We start from the raw sequence: 15795 nt of genomic DNA, 5'->3' as shown, positions 1-15795 counted from the left end.
TGTGGCGTTGACGCGATAGGTGGTTGATTGGCAAATTAGCTCCGCGTTCCTCTAGGTAGTACGCGACGATTGACGTTATCGCGACGGAGAAGCAATTCACCACGGCCAAGATCACAATGGCCCCACGATACGCCCTTTCGAGCTCCGAGCCAGAGTCTGAGGCTGAGTCCGCACCTGCGATTCCTACCGGTGATGTCTTGGAACGCGCGCTACGTGACGCTGTTGCGAAGGTATACAAGTCCGGGAGGATGGAGGAATTGACTGTGAAGCGGATGCGCTTGGCTGCGGAGAAGTCGCTGAAGCTTGAAGAAGGGTTCTACAGGTCTCAGGGGGACTGGAAGACAAGGAGTGAACGGATTATCAAGGATCAGGTGGTGAGTCTGCGGGTTGGTGGTGTGGTTCCGTGTATTGGTCACGCATGATACATTCTTAAGAACAAGAGACATCTATTGACTTGTTTTGCCGTGTACAGGAAGAAGAAGAAAAAGCTGCCGAGGACTCCACACCAAATGACGACCGAGAAGATGTTGCTTTATCTGCCTCCGAAGATGCTAAGCCCGCCAAAAGGACAAAACAAGAGAAAACATCAGCGTCAAGAAAACGCCGTAAGACCGCCGCGGAATCGGATGACGAAAACGCAGCTAGCGAGTCAGACGAAGATGAGGTAGAGAAGCCCACCAAGAAACAACCCAAGGGAACGCAGAGGAAGCCGTCGCCGAAGCCATCGCCAAAGCCCTCAGAGGAGTACGTGCGGGATGAGTCCGATAGCGAGAATAACGAGGAGGCCACAACGGAGGTCAACCAAACGCGGAAAGACGACTCCGAGAGCGAGATGTCGGTGGTTCTGGACGAGGAGCCCAAGCCCAAGCCCAGTCGCAAACGACAGAAAAGCGCCGACGCACCCTCAAAAAAGACTAAGAAACAGACAACGGCGAAGGGTAAAGATGCAGATATCGACCCCAACCAAGCAGAGATCAAGCGACTGCAGGGTTGGCTACTGAAGTGTGGCATTCGCAAGATGTGGGCACGGGAGCTGGCTCCCTACAGCACGCCCAAGGCGAAGATCAATCACCTCAAGGGCATGCTGAAAGAAGCGGGCATGGAAGGGCGCTACTCGGTCGACAAGGCCAATCGAATCCGTGAGGAGCGCGAACTCAAGACTGACCTGGAGATGGTCCAAGAGGGGGCCAAGCGATGGGGTAAAGAAGACGCCAGTGAAAACAGTGACGACAGTCGACCAAAACGGCGGCTGAATCGCGGGCGCAAGAGTCTAGCCTTTTTAGAGAGCGAGGGTGAGGAAACAGACTGATAGCGGATGACGGTTGCTGGATGTTTAGCTGTCGCAGTATCTGCCTGGAGCAGGCTGTGGATCGTAATGACGTTCGAGGTAATTGAATAATCTTGAGAGCAATTCCATCTCTGTTGGCTCATCTTTCTTCATTTCCCCGACTTTGTTCCGCCCATGCGTTGAGCCACCAAACTGAAAACCGCGACGGAGGAGATGAACAGGACGAGGTTGTAAAACTGCATAGCATGCCAGTCAATCATCTGGATCACCAGGGGAGGTACACGCGCGGTATCTTACCGCAGTTCTAGAGTGCTCGTTCTCTTCGGCTTCTGTTCTGGCCTCGACGAACAGGCGTCGGAGATTGGGGAGGTTTGCCTGGGGAGATCTGAAGTTAGTACAGTCTAATTTGCAGGATAATCGGGTTTGTACCATGATGTTCGGTAGCTCGGTGGACAACAGAAGAAAGGTGGAGGCGGTGGTAGTGTCGGGGAAGAAAGACTGAGCCGCGACTGCGGTAAGGCCAGCCGCCAGCCGTCCATCGGGCCCAGACACTCTCGCTCGACTCGCTCCCTGTTGTCCACCTTCCACTTACTGCCCGGCCTCCTACTCCCCCCCCCATCACCCTCTCCCTCTTAGCCTCTGGGCCTGTGGTGCTTTTCTTCTCTGACTCTGTTCTTTTGATTCCTCCCTTTTCTTTCCTTTCCCTCCTTCAATCCTCCTCTGCCGGATTGCTCCCGTGCCCGGCTCACCCTGAAGCTCTCGCCGCCTCGCGACCAATTCCCCGCAGTCTCCTGCATTCCCACTTCCGGTTCAATCTGGTCCTGCGGAGGCGCGACCCCGTCGTCGCTGAAGCCCAGTTTCGCTCATCATGGCTATGAGTAGGATAAGGGGGCCTTTGCGGTCCCCAAGAAAGGAGAGACCTTCGAATTGCGAGCTGGTCTGGTGTATGGCCTCTCCCGTACCCCGACCGGTTAAATGGTGCTGACCTCGCCGGTAGATCTCAGTATGCATATGAACGGTATGTCTATATGGCTCTCGCTTGTCCTGAGACGGGGCTGTTCTGTGAAAAGCCGTCTAATGCGCTCACAGAAAGGAGTCTATCCAGAAGACCATCATGGCCATGACGTTGGGCAAGGATGTCTCCGCTCTGTTCCCGGATGTCCTGAAGAACATCGCGACCAGTGATCTTGAACAGAAGAAACTAGTATATCTATATCTCATGTGGGTGCTCAATGCTGCTCCCTAAATCGATCGTTACTGATTACTTGCTGCATAACAGGAACTACGCTAAATCCCACCCGGATCTGTGCATTCTCGCCGTCAATACCTTTGTTCAAGATTCCGAAGACCCGAACCCCCTCATCCGAGCCCTTGCGATCCGGACAATGGGTTGTATCCGTGTGGACAAGATGGTGGATTACATGGAGGAGCCACTCCGCAAGACGCTCCGCGATGAGTCGCCGTATGTCCGCAAGACCGCCGCGATCTGCGTGGCGAAGCTCTTTGACTTGAACCCCGCGATGTGTCTGGAGAACGGCTTCCTCGAAATGTTGCAGGAAATGATCGGTGATCCCAACCCCATGGTGGTCGCGAATTCAGTCACCGCGCTGTCGGAAATCTACCACGCTGCCCCCGAAACTCAGGCCCTGAAGGTGACCTCCAACACCCTGCGCAAGCTTCTTATGGCCTTGAACGAGTGCACGGAGTGGGGTCGTGTCACCATCTTGACTACCCTGGCAGAATACAAAACCTCAGAAGTTACCGAATCCGAGCACATTTGCGAGCGTGTCTCTCCCCAGTTCCAGCATGCCAACCCAAGTGTGGTGTTGGCGGCCGTCAAAGTGGTTTTCCTCCATATGAGAAACGTCAACGCTGAGTTGGCAAGCAATTACCTCAAGAAGATGGCCCCCCCTCTAGGTAAGGCATCCTTTTCTTTGGCATGACTGGCCTAGCTGATGACTTATGATTCAGTGACGCTGGTGTCGTCCGCGCCCGAAGTCCAATATGTGGCTTTAAGGAACATCGATCTGTTGCTGCAGAAGCAGCCCGATATCCTGAACAAGGAACTCCGGGTCTTCTTCTGCAAGTACAATGACCCTCCCTATGTCAAGTTTCAGAAATTGGAGATTATGGTCCGCATAGCCAACGACCGGAACGTCGACCAGCTCCTGGCGGAGCTGAAGGAGTACGCGCTGGAAGTGGACATGGACTTTGTGCGCCGCGCCGTTAAAGCTATTGGTCAGGTCGCCATCAAGATCGAGAGCGCTAGCGAAAGATGCGTCAACACCTTGTTGGACCTCATCAATACTAAGGTTAACTATGTGGTGCAAGAGGCGATCGTGGTCATCAAGGACATTTTCCGGAAATACCCTGGTTACGAGGGAATCATCCCCACGCTCTGCCAGTGCATTGACGAACTGGACGAGCCTAATGCGCGGGCTGCGCTCATCTGGATCGTTGGCCAGTATGCGGAAAAGATCAGCAATGCGGGTGATATTCTGGCTGGTTTCGTGGAAGGCTTCAACGAGGAGTTCTCTCAGGTTTGTCATTATCCTCCACAAGCTTCATGGTGGATGGCTAACACCCCATGCAGACTCAACTGCAAATTTTGACGGCCGTTGTCAAGCTCTTCCTTAAACGGCCCGAGAAGGCTCAAGGGCTTGTCCAGAAAGTGCTGCAGGCGGCCACGGCTGAGAACGACAACCCCGACGTCCGTGATCGGGCCTACGTCTACTGGCGCTTGCTGTCCAACACCAGTGACCCCAATGCCACCAAGACCATTGTACTCTCCGACAAACCGCCGATCGTCACCACAATCCAGTCTCTCCCCCCAGCGCTCCTCGAGCAACTGCTTGGCGAGCTGTCCACTCTTGCCTCTGTCTACCACAAGCCCCCGGAGCAGTTTGTCGGCCAGGGCAGATTTGGTGCGGATGCTGTCCAGAGAGCGGCTATCGAGTATGTTCCGTCCTTTCTGTAAACAATCTCTTGGGTCACATGCTAATAAGTCCTTTCCAGAGAACAAATTCAAAATGCTCGAGAAAACCCGTTGGCGGCAGCAGCGGCCGCCGCGGCAGTCACTGGCAGTGCGCCCCCACCTCAGGCCCAGAACAACATGGAGAACCTGTTGGACATCGATTTCGATGGTACCGCACCGGCATCCGCCCAAAAGGAACCGAGTGGTGGAATGTCGGGTCTCGAAGGTCTTGCCGGGACGCCTGTCCGGGTGGAATCGCCTGCCGTGGGTGCCCCTGCCGGAAGCAACAACCTGGACGACCTGCTGGGAGTATTCGGCGATGGCGGAGCCACCGCCTCGGCCAGCGGGAGCGGCGCTCCCAATGGCGGTGGCGCCGGAACGGACTTGATGAATGGCTTCGATGGTTTGGACCTGTCCGGAGGCAGCATGGCGTCGCCACCTCCCGGAGGGAGCCAACCGAAGAAGACGAACGAGGATATCATGTCATTATTCTAGAGCGCGACGGGCCATGGATGTATGATGGCGCATGATTTCGTATAGCTGAATGAGGTGCCGGGAAGTTGAGCCAAAAGCACACATAATTCCGTCGATGCTCTTGAATATAGATCGTCTTTGTTCTCTTGGGCCAAGCTTGTTTTTATTCCTCTTTCTGGTCTGTTTTCATCTCTGTCCCATACTGAGTGTTTCCGCCTATCTGTATATCCCATGCTCGGAACCTCACGAGCATCTATTCATTCTACGTATTTTGTTGTTTATCTTGCTTCCTTGTGCCTTATGGACGCAATTGGAGAGAATCTTACCCACGGGGGGAACTGCCAGTGTTGGGGCCGGCAAGAATCCTTCGTCGTGGCCTTCTGGCCGGGTGAGTCACAGCAGCTCCCATAAATACCCCCCCGTTTTCATGGTAACGAAATTAATATTCCACTCCTCCCCTTATCCAATTCGTGAGACTCGAATCAACAGGGCTTGATTCATCGCAATGGACCATCTGAAGAAGACTTTCGCCCAGTGCCAGCAGGAGGGCCGGCCGGCGCTGGTGACCTATGTCACGGCCGGCTTTCCCACTGCTGCGGAAACCCCAGACATCATGCTCGCAATGCAGAACGGAGGAGCAGGTAGGTCTCCATCCTCTCCTCCCTTCCGTGGACATGAATCGGTATGCTAATGTCCTGGCAGATGTCATTGAACTCGGACTTCCCTTCACAGACCCCATCGCCGACGGCCCGACGATACAAATGTCAAATCTCAAAGCACTTGAAAACGGCGTCACAATATCCTCCATGTTGCAGATGGTGAAGGATGCCCGTCAAAGAGGGCTGCATGTTCCTGTTCTCCTCATGGGCTACTACAACCCAATCATGCGCTACGGAGACGCTGAACTCCTCACTGCGAGCAGGGCGGCCGGGGTGAACGGCTTCATCATCGTCGATCTACCTCCAGAGGAGGCTGTTCGCTTCCGAAATCAGTGCAGCAATGCTGGGTCAGTACAGCTCTCTATCCATGTCTCCGTCGCACTCACAATGGTCCATCATTCCACTGACATCTGGGCCATGGCAGTCTCTCCTACGTCCCGTTGATTGCCCCCTCTACCACAGAAGACCGCATGAAGACGCTCTGCGAAATAGCCGACTCCTTCATCTATCTTGTCTCCCGAATGGGCGTTACCGGCGCCACCGGCACTCTAAGCCATGACCTTCCGGAGCTAATGAAGCGGGTGAAGCACCTCTCTGGCGGGGTGCCGGTAGCTGTTGGTTTTGGCATCAGCACCCGTGAACATTTCCTCAGTGTGACTTCTGTTTCAGACGGCGCAGTCATCGGCAGCGAGATTATTACCCAGTTAGCGAATGCCCCTGCAGGCCAGGGAGCTGCTGTCATCCAGAACTACTGCTTCCAGATCACCAGTCGAACTGTCCAAACCGAGCCTCACACGATACCAACCACCATCGAACCCACTTCAACACCATCGCATTCCTCCACTCCAGATCAACCAACTCAAGCCCCCAAGCCCGGTCGCTTTGGCACCTACGGCGGGCAATACGTCCCTGAAGCCCTAACAACCTGCCTCAACGAGCTCGAGGCTGGATTCAACGAGGCCATAGCGGATCCAGCCTTCTGGGCGGAATACCGCTCCTTCTATCCTTACATGGGCCGGCCCTCATCTCTTCACCAGGCCCCCCGTCTGACCTCTTACGCCGACGGCGCCACCATCTGGCTCAAACGCGAAGACCTCAACCACACCGGCTCACACAAGATCAATAACGCTCTTGGTCAAATCCTCCTAGCACGCCGGCTCGGCAAAACCGAGATCATCGCCGAAACAGGTGCCGGGCAGCACGGTGTCGCGACGGCAACCGTGTGCGCCAAGTTCGGCATGAAATGCACCGTCTACATGGGCTCTGAAGACGTGCGCCGGCAGGCCCTCAATGTCTTCCGTATGCGCCTTCTCGGGGCCACAGTTGTTCCTGTTGAATCCGGCTCTCGCACGCTCCGCGACGCCGTCAATGAAGCCTTCCGAGCCTGGATCGTCCGCCTCGACACGACACACTACATTATCGGCTCAGCCATCGGCCCACACCCCTTCCCCACCATTGTCCGCACCTTCCAATCCATCATCGGCGAGGAAACCAAATCCCAATTGCAGCAAGAAACCGGTCACCTCCCCGATGCCGTCATCTCATGCGTCGGAGGTGGTTCCAACGCCGTGGGCATGTTCTATCCCTTCTCAGAAGATCCTTCCGTCCAACTCATCGGCGTAGAAGCCGGTGGTGATGGCAGTACAGTCAGGCACTCGGCCACGCTATCTGCAGGCTCAGTAGGCGTGCTACACGGGGTCCGGACGTACGTACTCCAGGACCAACACGGGCAGATCTCTAACACGCATTCCGTGTCCGCAGGGCTGGATTACCCCGGAGTTGGGCCGGAACTGGCGCATTGGAAGGATGCGAACCGGGCGCGGTTCATCTCTGCTACAGATGCGGAGGCCCTCGAGGGATTCCGGTTATTGAGTCAATTGGAGGGCATCATCCCGGCGCTGGAGACGTCGCATGCGGTTTCGGGAGCGGTGAGGATCGCCCGGGAGTTAGGCAAGGGGAAGCATGTGGTGCTGTGCTTGAGTGGACGGGGCGATAAGGATGTACATACAGTGATGGAGGTGATGAAGGATTTGCAGTAGTTGAATGGTGTATATGTCTGCCAAAGAAGGGGAAGACAAAAATCAGATGGTAGCATATCCAATTCTCAGGGAGAATGAACACAACCACTGGAATAACGACTTACTAGTTCATTATAAGTGTAAACACAATCAATCAACCCAATCAAGTATGAGAATCCGAGGAAGAAGCTCCCTCATTCTCAGAAGTAGATGATATGAATACTCTGAGCAATCACGCGACTTGCCAACTAGACCAAAATCATAGCTAGCTGTGCTGGTCAGTCCTTGTATGTTAACAAATACCCCTCTTTGGTCCGAGATAAAATCTAGATTAGTAGCTGATAACCACCACCCGGTATTTGCACCGATAGACCCCGATTCCAGATTCTCCCTTCGTCCTTTTTTCATTCCGGGAGGACTGTTCCAAATCCCGTCGTAGATGCTCCGCACTCTACATCATATGACTCGGAATATCGTTCGTTAAACAGCTACAATCATTCCGATTCCATTCCCGATCCCGAGATCGTATGTTGTGCCAGAAATTAATAGAGGGATTTGATTCCGAAATCCCGCACCATGGGGGATTATTATCTGGTGCTCTATCAGGTAGTAGTATCAGTATCAGTATTAGATAGTATCGGGATGAGATGCGCACTCGGCAAAAAATCCAAAGACCGATTACGATTCCATTGCCCGGAATCATCCCGATGGGAACTGATAGATAACTAACTGGTGGGTGCGCTAACAGACCGAAATTAGATAGTACTAGGGTAGATGTCGCCACCATTGTGGTGATAGTTGATAATCTGCATGGTCACGGCCACGGTATGTGAGTAGGGATATGTCAGTGAGTGCTAAGGAACAGGATCCTTGGTTCCGGGGTTTGATCAGCTGGACCCTTTTTGGGGGAGGATGTCTCCTACTCTCCTGATTCCTGAAAATAGGAGTAAGTTGAAGGTGGACTTTTCCGTGGTGGGGGGGAGGGGAAGGGGCCTGGCGGTGGCAGCATTTACTCTTAGAGAATAGAGGTACGGTACGGGTCTGTTGGAGACTTGGAGTAGATTCCTATCTACTACTAGTTAGACCGTTGAAATCGACACCTTGTTTGAAATGTTTTCGGAATGGGTTGGAGGATTGATGCTTGGGCAAGAAAAAGCCGTTGTATCTGCAGGAACCCTGACCCTCGTCCTGTAGTTGCTCGGAGTTTGCAGAATCCAGGTGCAGTAGTAGTGCCGATCATCGCAGCAGGAAGAGAGAGAGAGAGAGAGAGAGAGATGCCGCGGGCCCGAACGGATCGAGGCAAGACTCCGTCGCCGCCGCACCCACCGACCCGGTCACACACCTTGCAATGTCCAATACGTAAACGAATGATCTCTCCAATCCCACATCCACATCTCCGTCGCGGAGTTCAATGCTCGATTGCTGATAAATGGCACCCGGATAATCATCGTCCTATCCCTTCTTCGCCCTTCTTGGCTTTTCTTTTTCTACAAAAGTGGACCTCAGGTACCAGATGCCGATCCAACCGACAGGCGATCCATGGATTTTAACCCCACCGGCCTGTCTATAAGATGGACGGCGACGCCGGTTCCTTATCGGACTGCCCCAGTATCTACCACTTACCACGCAGAACCCGCGACATAGACAGGACTCTCCGCCCCCATACCATTCACAATGGCTCAAGACTACAAGTTCGAAGGATGGATGGGCCTCGACAAGGAGGCGGCCGAAGGCAAGATGGTCTGGCAAGAGTTTGAGCCCAAGGAATGGGAGGAGACCGATGTCGACATCAAGATCTCCCACTGCGGTATCTGCGGTTCGGATTTGCACACCCTCCGCAGTGGCTGGGTAAGTCATGTCCCAGAAAACCCGCCCCCGGGATGAGGTTCGAGATCCTAACATACATTCCAGAGACCCACTCTATACCCCTGCTGTGTAGGCCATGAGCTCGTCGGTGTTGCCGTGCGCGTCGGATCCAAGGCCGTGGGTGGCATCAAGGTCGGTGACCGCGTGGGTGTTGGCGCGCAGAGTGATTCCTGCCTGGGCCGTCTCGGAGACTGCCCCGAGTGTGCCATGGGCTGGGAACAGTACTGCTCCCACAAGATCGTTGGTACGTACAACAATGTTCACCTGAATGGCGGCAAGTCTTATGGTGGATATGCTTTGTACAACCGGGCGCCCTCCCACTTTGTGGTCAAGATCCCCGACAGCATCCCTTCGGCGCAGGCCGCCCCCATGCTGTGCGGTGGTGTCACGCTCTACAGCCCCCTCAAGCACAACGGCTGCGGCCCTGGCAAGCGCGTTGGAATCATCGGTGTCGGTGGTCTGGGCCACTTTGGTGTCCTGTTTGCCAAGGCGATGGGTGCCGACAAGGTCGTTGCCATCTCCCGGAAGGCCAGCAAGGCCGCCGACGCTCTGCAGATGGGTGCGGATCTCTATGTTGCTACAGATGACGAGCCCGACTGGGCCACCAAGCACGCCCGTTCTCTGGACCTGATCGTCTGCACAGTTTCCTCAACCAAGGTACGCTATGAACACACTAGGCTGTTTAAGAACGACTCAGACACTGACCGGGACATAGATGCCCATGACCGAATACCTGGGACTGCTTGCGGTGAACGGCAGCCTGGTTCAGGTGGGACTTCCGGATGACGGCGTCCTCCTGGCGCCCGTCGGTAAGCTGCAGCGTCGCCTCAAGGCCACGAGCTCCTTCATCGGCAGTCCGGACGAGATCCGCGAGATGTTCCAGCTCGTAGCTGACAAGGGCGTAAAGGCCTGGATTGAAGAGATCCCGATGAAGGATGCCAACGAGGCGATTTTGAACATGGAGGCTGGCAAGGCCCGCTACCGTTACGTGTTGGTGAATGAGCAATGATTGAATATGATTAGATAGAGTGTATAGAGTACATAGAATGTATAGATTGCATCGAGTGTGTATAGAGAATCGAGAGAATCGAGATAGGAAATGATCAGGAGATAAGCGATAGGAAAGGGAGTCCTCAGGCCGTCCGCCGTGGCGGCACGTGGTCGCCACGGCCGCTGTCGGCGCCACTAGACCGCATTGGGAAGGGTTCCCCGCGGCGAAGTGGGATTCTTTCCGGCATCTTCTTGCCTCTTGCCTCTCGCAAAAGAATCCCCAGTGACTCAGAGGCTAACTTCCTTCGCCGATTCTCTCTCCGTTCTCCTCATTCCCCTCATTCCCCTGCTTCACCCTATTCCCTTTGCATCCACCATGTCGCACACTCTCTCGCAAAAATACCTTAGTACGCGGGGTGGTTCCTACGGCGTAAGTGCCTCAAGTCGTCGTTTGGTCTGGTTTTATCGCAAGGAGTGAACTCAATCGCTAACTGGCTGGGTTGGGATATATAGCTCTCCTTCGAGGAAGTGGTCCTGAAGGGTCTGGCCTCGGATGGTGGCCTCTTCATCCCCGAGGAAATCCCTACCCTCCCCGCCTCATGGGAGTCGGAATGGCGCGACCTGAGTTTCGAGGAGCTGGCCTTCAAGATCATGTCCCTCTACATCTCCGAATCCGAGATCCCCAGTGAAGATCTGAAAGACATCATCAACCGCTCCTATGCTACCTTCCGCCACCCCGAACGCACCCCCTGGTCGAATTGGACGGAAAGCGCAACCTCCACCTCCTCGAACTCTTCCACGGCCCCACCTTTGCCTTCAAGGATGTTGCCCTGCAAAAGTAGGTCTTTGGATACCATGCGCTGCGGGGAAGAGAACCCTGAGCTGATCAAACTAGTCTCGGAAACCTGTTTGAATACTTCCTGGTGCGCAAGAACCAGGGCAAGGAGGGCAAGGACAGACACCACCTGACCGTTGTTGGCGCGACTAGCGGAGACACGGGCTCTGCTGCCATCTACGGCCTGCGTGGTAAGAAGGATGTGTCCGTCTTCATCCTGTTCCCCAATGGCAAGGTCTCGCCTATCCAGCAGGCCCAGATGACCACCATCCTCGATGCCAACGTTCACAACCTCACTGTGGAAGGCACCTTCGATGATTGCCAGGACTTCGTCAAGGCCATGTTCGCCGACCCCGAACTCAACTCCACCCACAACCTTGCCGCAATCAACAGCATCAACTTTGCGCGCATCTTGGCCCAGATCACCTACTACTTCTACTCTTACCTCTCCCTGACCAAGACCCCTGGCTACAACTCCAAGATGAGATTCGTCGTGCCCTCCGGTAACTTCGGCGACATCCTTGCCGGTTGGTTCGCCAAGCGCATGGGTCTTCCTGCCGAGAAGCTGGTTATCGCCACCAACGAAAACGACATCCTGGACCGTTTCTTCCGCACCGGCGGTACCTACAGCAAGGGTGCCAGCAATGGTGCCGGAGTCAAGGAGACCCACAGCCCCGCCATGGACATCTTGGTCAGCAGCAACTTCGAGCGTCTCATCTGGTTCCTGGCCTTCCAGACTAGCGAGGGCAGCACTGCCGAGGAGCGTCGCAAGCAGGCTTGCGAGAATGTCAGCAGCTGGCTCGACCAGCTGAAGACCCAGGGCACCTTCACCGTGCCTCGCGCTCTCTTCGAGGCCGCTCAGGTCGAATTCGAAAGTGAGCGTGTGAGCAACGACGAGACCATCGCTCAGATCCGCTCGACCTACCAGACTTGCTTCCCCTCGAACCTTGGCCCTGGCAGTGCCAAGAGCTCCAAGACCGGCGGTTACATTCTCGATCCTCACACCGCTATCGGTGTTGCCGCCTCTCTGCGCTCCATCGAGCGTAACCCCGGCGTCAGCCACATCTCCCTGTCCACTGCCCACCCCGCCAAGTTCGCCAGCGCCGTCGACCTGGCTCTGCGCGCTGAGGATGGCTACGACTTCACTGAAGTCCTGCCCCAGGAGTTTATTGGTCTCGAGCAGCGCGAGAGCCGCGTGACCGCCGTCGGACCCGGTGCTGGCTGGCAGGAGGTGCGTGAGATTGTAAAGGCCGAGGTCGAGCAGGAGCTGGAGGGTAAGCGGTAGTTTTCTAATTCCCATCAAACTTTTCGTTCCTCTACTACATACAACGCATCATTTCCAAAAGCTATGCCGATGATATCACACGATCTTCACGTTTAATCCATGCCTCATTTCGGTTTCTTTATAGATCATATAACCAATATAGAACAGAGTTCACTCATATACTGAGTGGAGTCAAGTTGGATTTCTGTTTACTTCATCACAAACCGTTCCTTTACGAACAGCGTCTGTAGAGATCTACGATTCTGCTATGCCCACGTAACTATTATGCATTATTAGGTATTAAAGCCAGTATCTGACACAAATCAATCGACGACTCAAGACAGAGACAGGGTCCTTCGGCATCCCAGATCAGTATGTACAAAAGTATAATACATCCACGAGATGCCTCAAGAGCACCCGCTCCGGAGCCAAAGTAGGAGCAACGAGAGCAAAAAAGGAGACGAAAGAGACAAAAGTCAATTTTTTCTAAGCAGGACCCGAACACCGAAAAACAGATGGGTTTCGTTAGTTACCCCATTGTGGTGATCGCGAACAATCGTAACGTAGTCGTTAGATCACACTCACTGGGACGAGCCCGTTTAGAGGAGAGCCATGATACCCATGACGGCGGCCAGGAAGCCGACCGTGGGCCGGACGTTGGAGCCAGCGCCGGTGAAGGCCGGGGAGACGCCAGTCTCGCCGGGAGAGACTGGGGAAACTCCAGAGGGAGAGGCTCCGCCAGTACCGACAGGAGAGACTCCGGAGGGTGAAGACTCGCCAGGGGCAACGGGGGAGACACCCGAGGGGGAGGACTCTCCAGTAGCGACAGGGGAAACGCCCGAGGGAGAAGATCCGCCAGAAGCGACAGGAGAGACGCCCGAGGGAGAAGATCCGCCAGAAGCGACAGGAGAGACGCCCGAGGGAGAAGATCCGCCAGAAGCGACAGGAGAGACGCCCGAGGGAGAAGATCCGCCAGAAGCGACAGGAGAGACGCCCGAGGGAGAAGCCCCACCAGTAGCGACGGGGGAAACACCCGATGGGGAAGATCCGCCAGAAGCGACAGGAGAGACGCCCGAGGGAGAAGATCCGCCAGAAGCGACAGGAGAAACGCCCGAGGGAGAAGATCCGCCAGAAGCGACAGGAGAAACGCCCGAGGGAGAAGCCCCACCAGTAGCGACGGGGGAAACACCCGATGGGGAAGATCCTCCAGTAGCGACAGGAGCGACCCCGGAAGGCGAAGACTCGCCAGATGCCACAGGGGAAACACCCTCAGGAGAGGTCTCTCCAGGTGTGACGGGCGAAACTCCAGAGGGAGATGATTCACCAGGGGCAACCGGGGAGACGCCGGAGGGCGAAGTCTCTCCGGGAGCAGCAGGCGAGACGCCGGGAGTGGATGACTCACCAGGCGCAACGGGAAGGACTCCAGGAGTGGATGTCTCGCCAGGAGCGGCAGGGCTAGATCCAGGGACCGAGGACTCACCAGGAGCAGCTGGGCTAGTGCCAGGAACAGACGTCTCACCAGGCGCTCCAGGAACGGTAGTCTCACCGGGAACAGCGGGCACGACACCCGTGGATACACCAGGAGCACCAGGAGCAGTGGTCTCGCCAGGAACTCCGGGAACAACTGTAGTCTCACCGGGGGCTCCAGGGACGACGGTGGTCTCGCCAGGTACTCCGGGGACAACGGTAGTCTGGCCAGGAACACCGGGGATGACAGTAGTTCCACCGGGAACGCCGGGAATGACAGTAGTTTCACCAGGAACACCGGTGATGACAGTGGTTTGTCCAGGAACACCAGGGATCGTAGTAGTCACTCCAGGAACTCCAGGAACAATGGTAGTCTGGCCAGGAACGCCGGGGATGACGGTCGTCTGGCCAGGAACACCAGGGATAACAGTGGTCTGGCCAGGAACACCAGGGATAACAGTGGTCTCGCCAGGAACACCAGGGATAACAGTGGTCTCGCCAGGAACCCCAGGGATGACAGTGGTCTCGCCAGGAACCCCAGGGATGACAGTGGTCTCGCCAGGAACCCCAGGGATGACAGTGGTTTGGCCAGGAACACCAGGAATAGTAGTAGTCACGCCAGGGACTCCGGGAATGACAGTAGTCTCGCCAGGAACGCCAGGGATAACAGTGGTCTGGCCAGGAACTCCGGGGATAGTAGTGGTCTCACCAGGAACACCGGGGACAACGGTTTTGTTGCCAGGAACCCCAGGAATAACGGTAGTAGTGCCTCCTGGGGCAACTGGGACCGGCTGAGTGGGCTGAATCGGGACTGTGGTGTTCTGGTACGGAGCAGGGTTGTGGGTAGTAACGGACGCAGGTGGAATCACTGTGCCAGTAGTGGGAACCGGGCCTGGAGCAGTTCCGTGGCTAGTAGTAGGCTGGACCGGGGCAGTGCCGTGGCCAGAAGTGGAAGGCTGAACCGGGGCAGTGCCGTGGCTAGTAATGGGCTGAACTGGAGCAGTGCCATGGCTAGTGGTTGGCTTGATGGGAGCAGTGCCGTGGCTGGTGGTTGGCTTGATGGGAGCAGTGCCATGGCTGTACGTCGGCTTGATGGGAGCAGTGCCGTGACTGTACGTCGGCTTGATGGGAGCAGTGCCGTGACTGTACGTTGGCTTGATGGGAGCAGTTCCATGGCTGTACGTCGGCTTGATGGGAGCAGTGCCGTGACTGTACGTCGGCTTAATGGGAGCAGTGCCGTGACTGTACGTTGGCTTGATGGGAGCAGTTCCATGGCTGTACGTCGGCTTGATGGGAGCAGTGCCGTGACTGTAAGTCGGCTTGATGGGAGCAGTACCGTGGCTAGTAGTTGGCTTGATGGGGGCAGTGCCGTGGCTAGTGGTTGGCTTGATGGGGGCAGTTCCGTGGCTAGTGGTTGGCTTGATAGGAGCAGTACCCTGACTGTACGTTGGCTTGATGGGAGCGGTGCCAAGGGTGGTAGGCTTGACAGGGCTCACCATTCCAGTTGGATTCGGCTTGGGTTGAGGCACAACCCCAGTCGGAATAGGCTCCCCAGTAGGCTCCTCATCAGACCAGGTGCTGGTCAGGGTGATGGTGTTGGTCAACGTAATAGGGACAGTAACTGTCTTGTTGCCAGAGGTGACAACAGAGGAGGTCACTAAGCACAGCATTAGACACGATTCAGAATGGTAGCCGTGCAATTCAACTTACCTGGACAGTCGGTCGTGATGAATGTCGTGGTCTTGGTAATACCCGGAGGCCCAGTGGTAAGCACGGGCTTCTTGGTCGTTGCAGGCTTGATATAACGGGGCTAGTCAGCATAATCAAGAAGGTCAGGATAATGATACTCCAACGTACCTCAGTGCCGCGGACAATAACGCCAGCAAGCGCCGGGCCAGCCAAGGCCAGGAACGCAACACCTCCCTTGACCATATCGTTTGTCGATCCTTGGTCCGGCTGA

The 15795-nt window shown here is 55.6% G+C and overlaps 5 protein-coding genes across 5 annotated transcripts; all 5 read left to right on the top strand.

The window, feature by feature from the left end:
- Nucleotides 1-381: 381 nt before the first annotated feature.
- BO94DRAFT_535002 (putative transcriptional regulator) lies at nt 382-1759 on the top strand. Its single transcript, XM_025611673.1, has 3 exons — nt 382-1524; nt 1586-1663; nt 1718-1759. Exon 1 carries the CDS (start codon nt 833-835, stop codon nt 1307-1309), a length of 477 nt encoding a protein of 158 aa, XP_025467775.1. The 5' UTR covers nt 382-832; the 3' UTR covers nt 1310-1524; nt 1586-1663; nt 1718-1759.
- BO94DRAFT_595628 (putative AP-1 adaptor complex subunit beta) lies at nt 1719-5137 on the top strand (the record flags this gene model as incomplete). Its single annotated transcript, XM_025616230.1, has 8 exons — nt 1719-1766; nt 2171-2232; nt 2286-2306; nt 2378-2509; nt 2568-3205; nt 3260-3828; nt 3882-4243; nt 4304-5137. 8 exons carry the CDS (start codon nt 1719-1721, stop codon nt 4755-4757), a joined length of 2286 nt encoding a protein of 761 aa, XP_025467774.1. The 3' UTR covers nt 4758-5137.
- On the top strand, nt 5000-7649 carry BO94DRAFT_60516 (tryptophan synthase beta chain). The gene is made up of 3 exons (XM_025616470.1): nt 5000-5377; nt 5439-5742; nt 5820-7649. The coding sequence occupies exons 1-3, from the start codon at nt 5242-5244 to the stop codon at nt 7432-7434; spliced, it is 2055 nt and encodes a 684-aa protein (XP_025467773.1). The 5' UTR covers nt 5000-5241; the 3' UTR covers nt 7435-7649.
- A 1200-nt stretch (nt 7650-8849) lies between these two features.
- On the top strand, nt 8850-10346 carry BO94DRAFT_534997 (NAD(P)-dependent alcohol dehydrogenase). Its single transcript, XM_025611672.1, has 3 exons — nt 8850-9261; nt 9325-9936; nt 9995-10346. Exons 1-3 carry the CDS (start codon nt 9088-9090, stop codon nt 10286-10288), a joined length of 1080 nt encoding a protein of 359 aa, XP_025467772.1. The 5' UTR covers nt 8850-9087; the 3' UTR covers nt 10289-10346.
- Nucleotides 10347-10439: 93 nt separating this feature from the next.
- BO94DRAFT_534996 (threonine synthase THR4) lies at nt 10440-12571 on the top strand. The gene is made up of 3 exons (XM_025611671.1): nt 10440-10699; nt 10783-11021; nt 11165-12571. The coding sequence occupies exons 1-3, from the start codon at nt 10646-10648 to the stop codon at nt 12387-12389; spliced, it is 1518 nt and encodes a 505-aa protein (XP_025467771.1). The 5' UTR covers nt 10440-10645; the 3' UTR covers nt 12390-12571.
- Nucleotides 12572-15795: the final 3224 nt, after the last annotated feature.

The sequence above is a fragment of the Aspergillus sclerotioniger genome, assembly GCF_003184525.1.
Source record: "Aspergillus sclerotioniger CBS 115572 chromosome Unknown BO94scaffold_13, whole genome shotgun sequence".
Lineage (NCBI taxonomy): Eukaryota > Fungi > Ascomycota > Eurotiomycetes > Eurotiales > Aspergillaceae > Aspergillus > Aspergillus sclerotioniger.
Note: the sequence above shows the minus strand (reverse complement) of the source record. Positions and strands in the feature narration are given on the sequence as shown.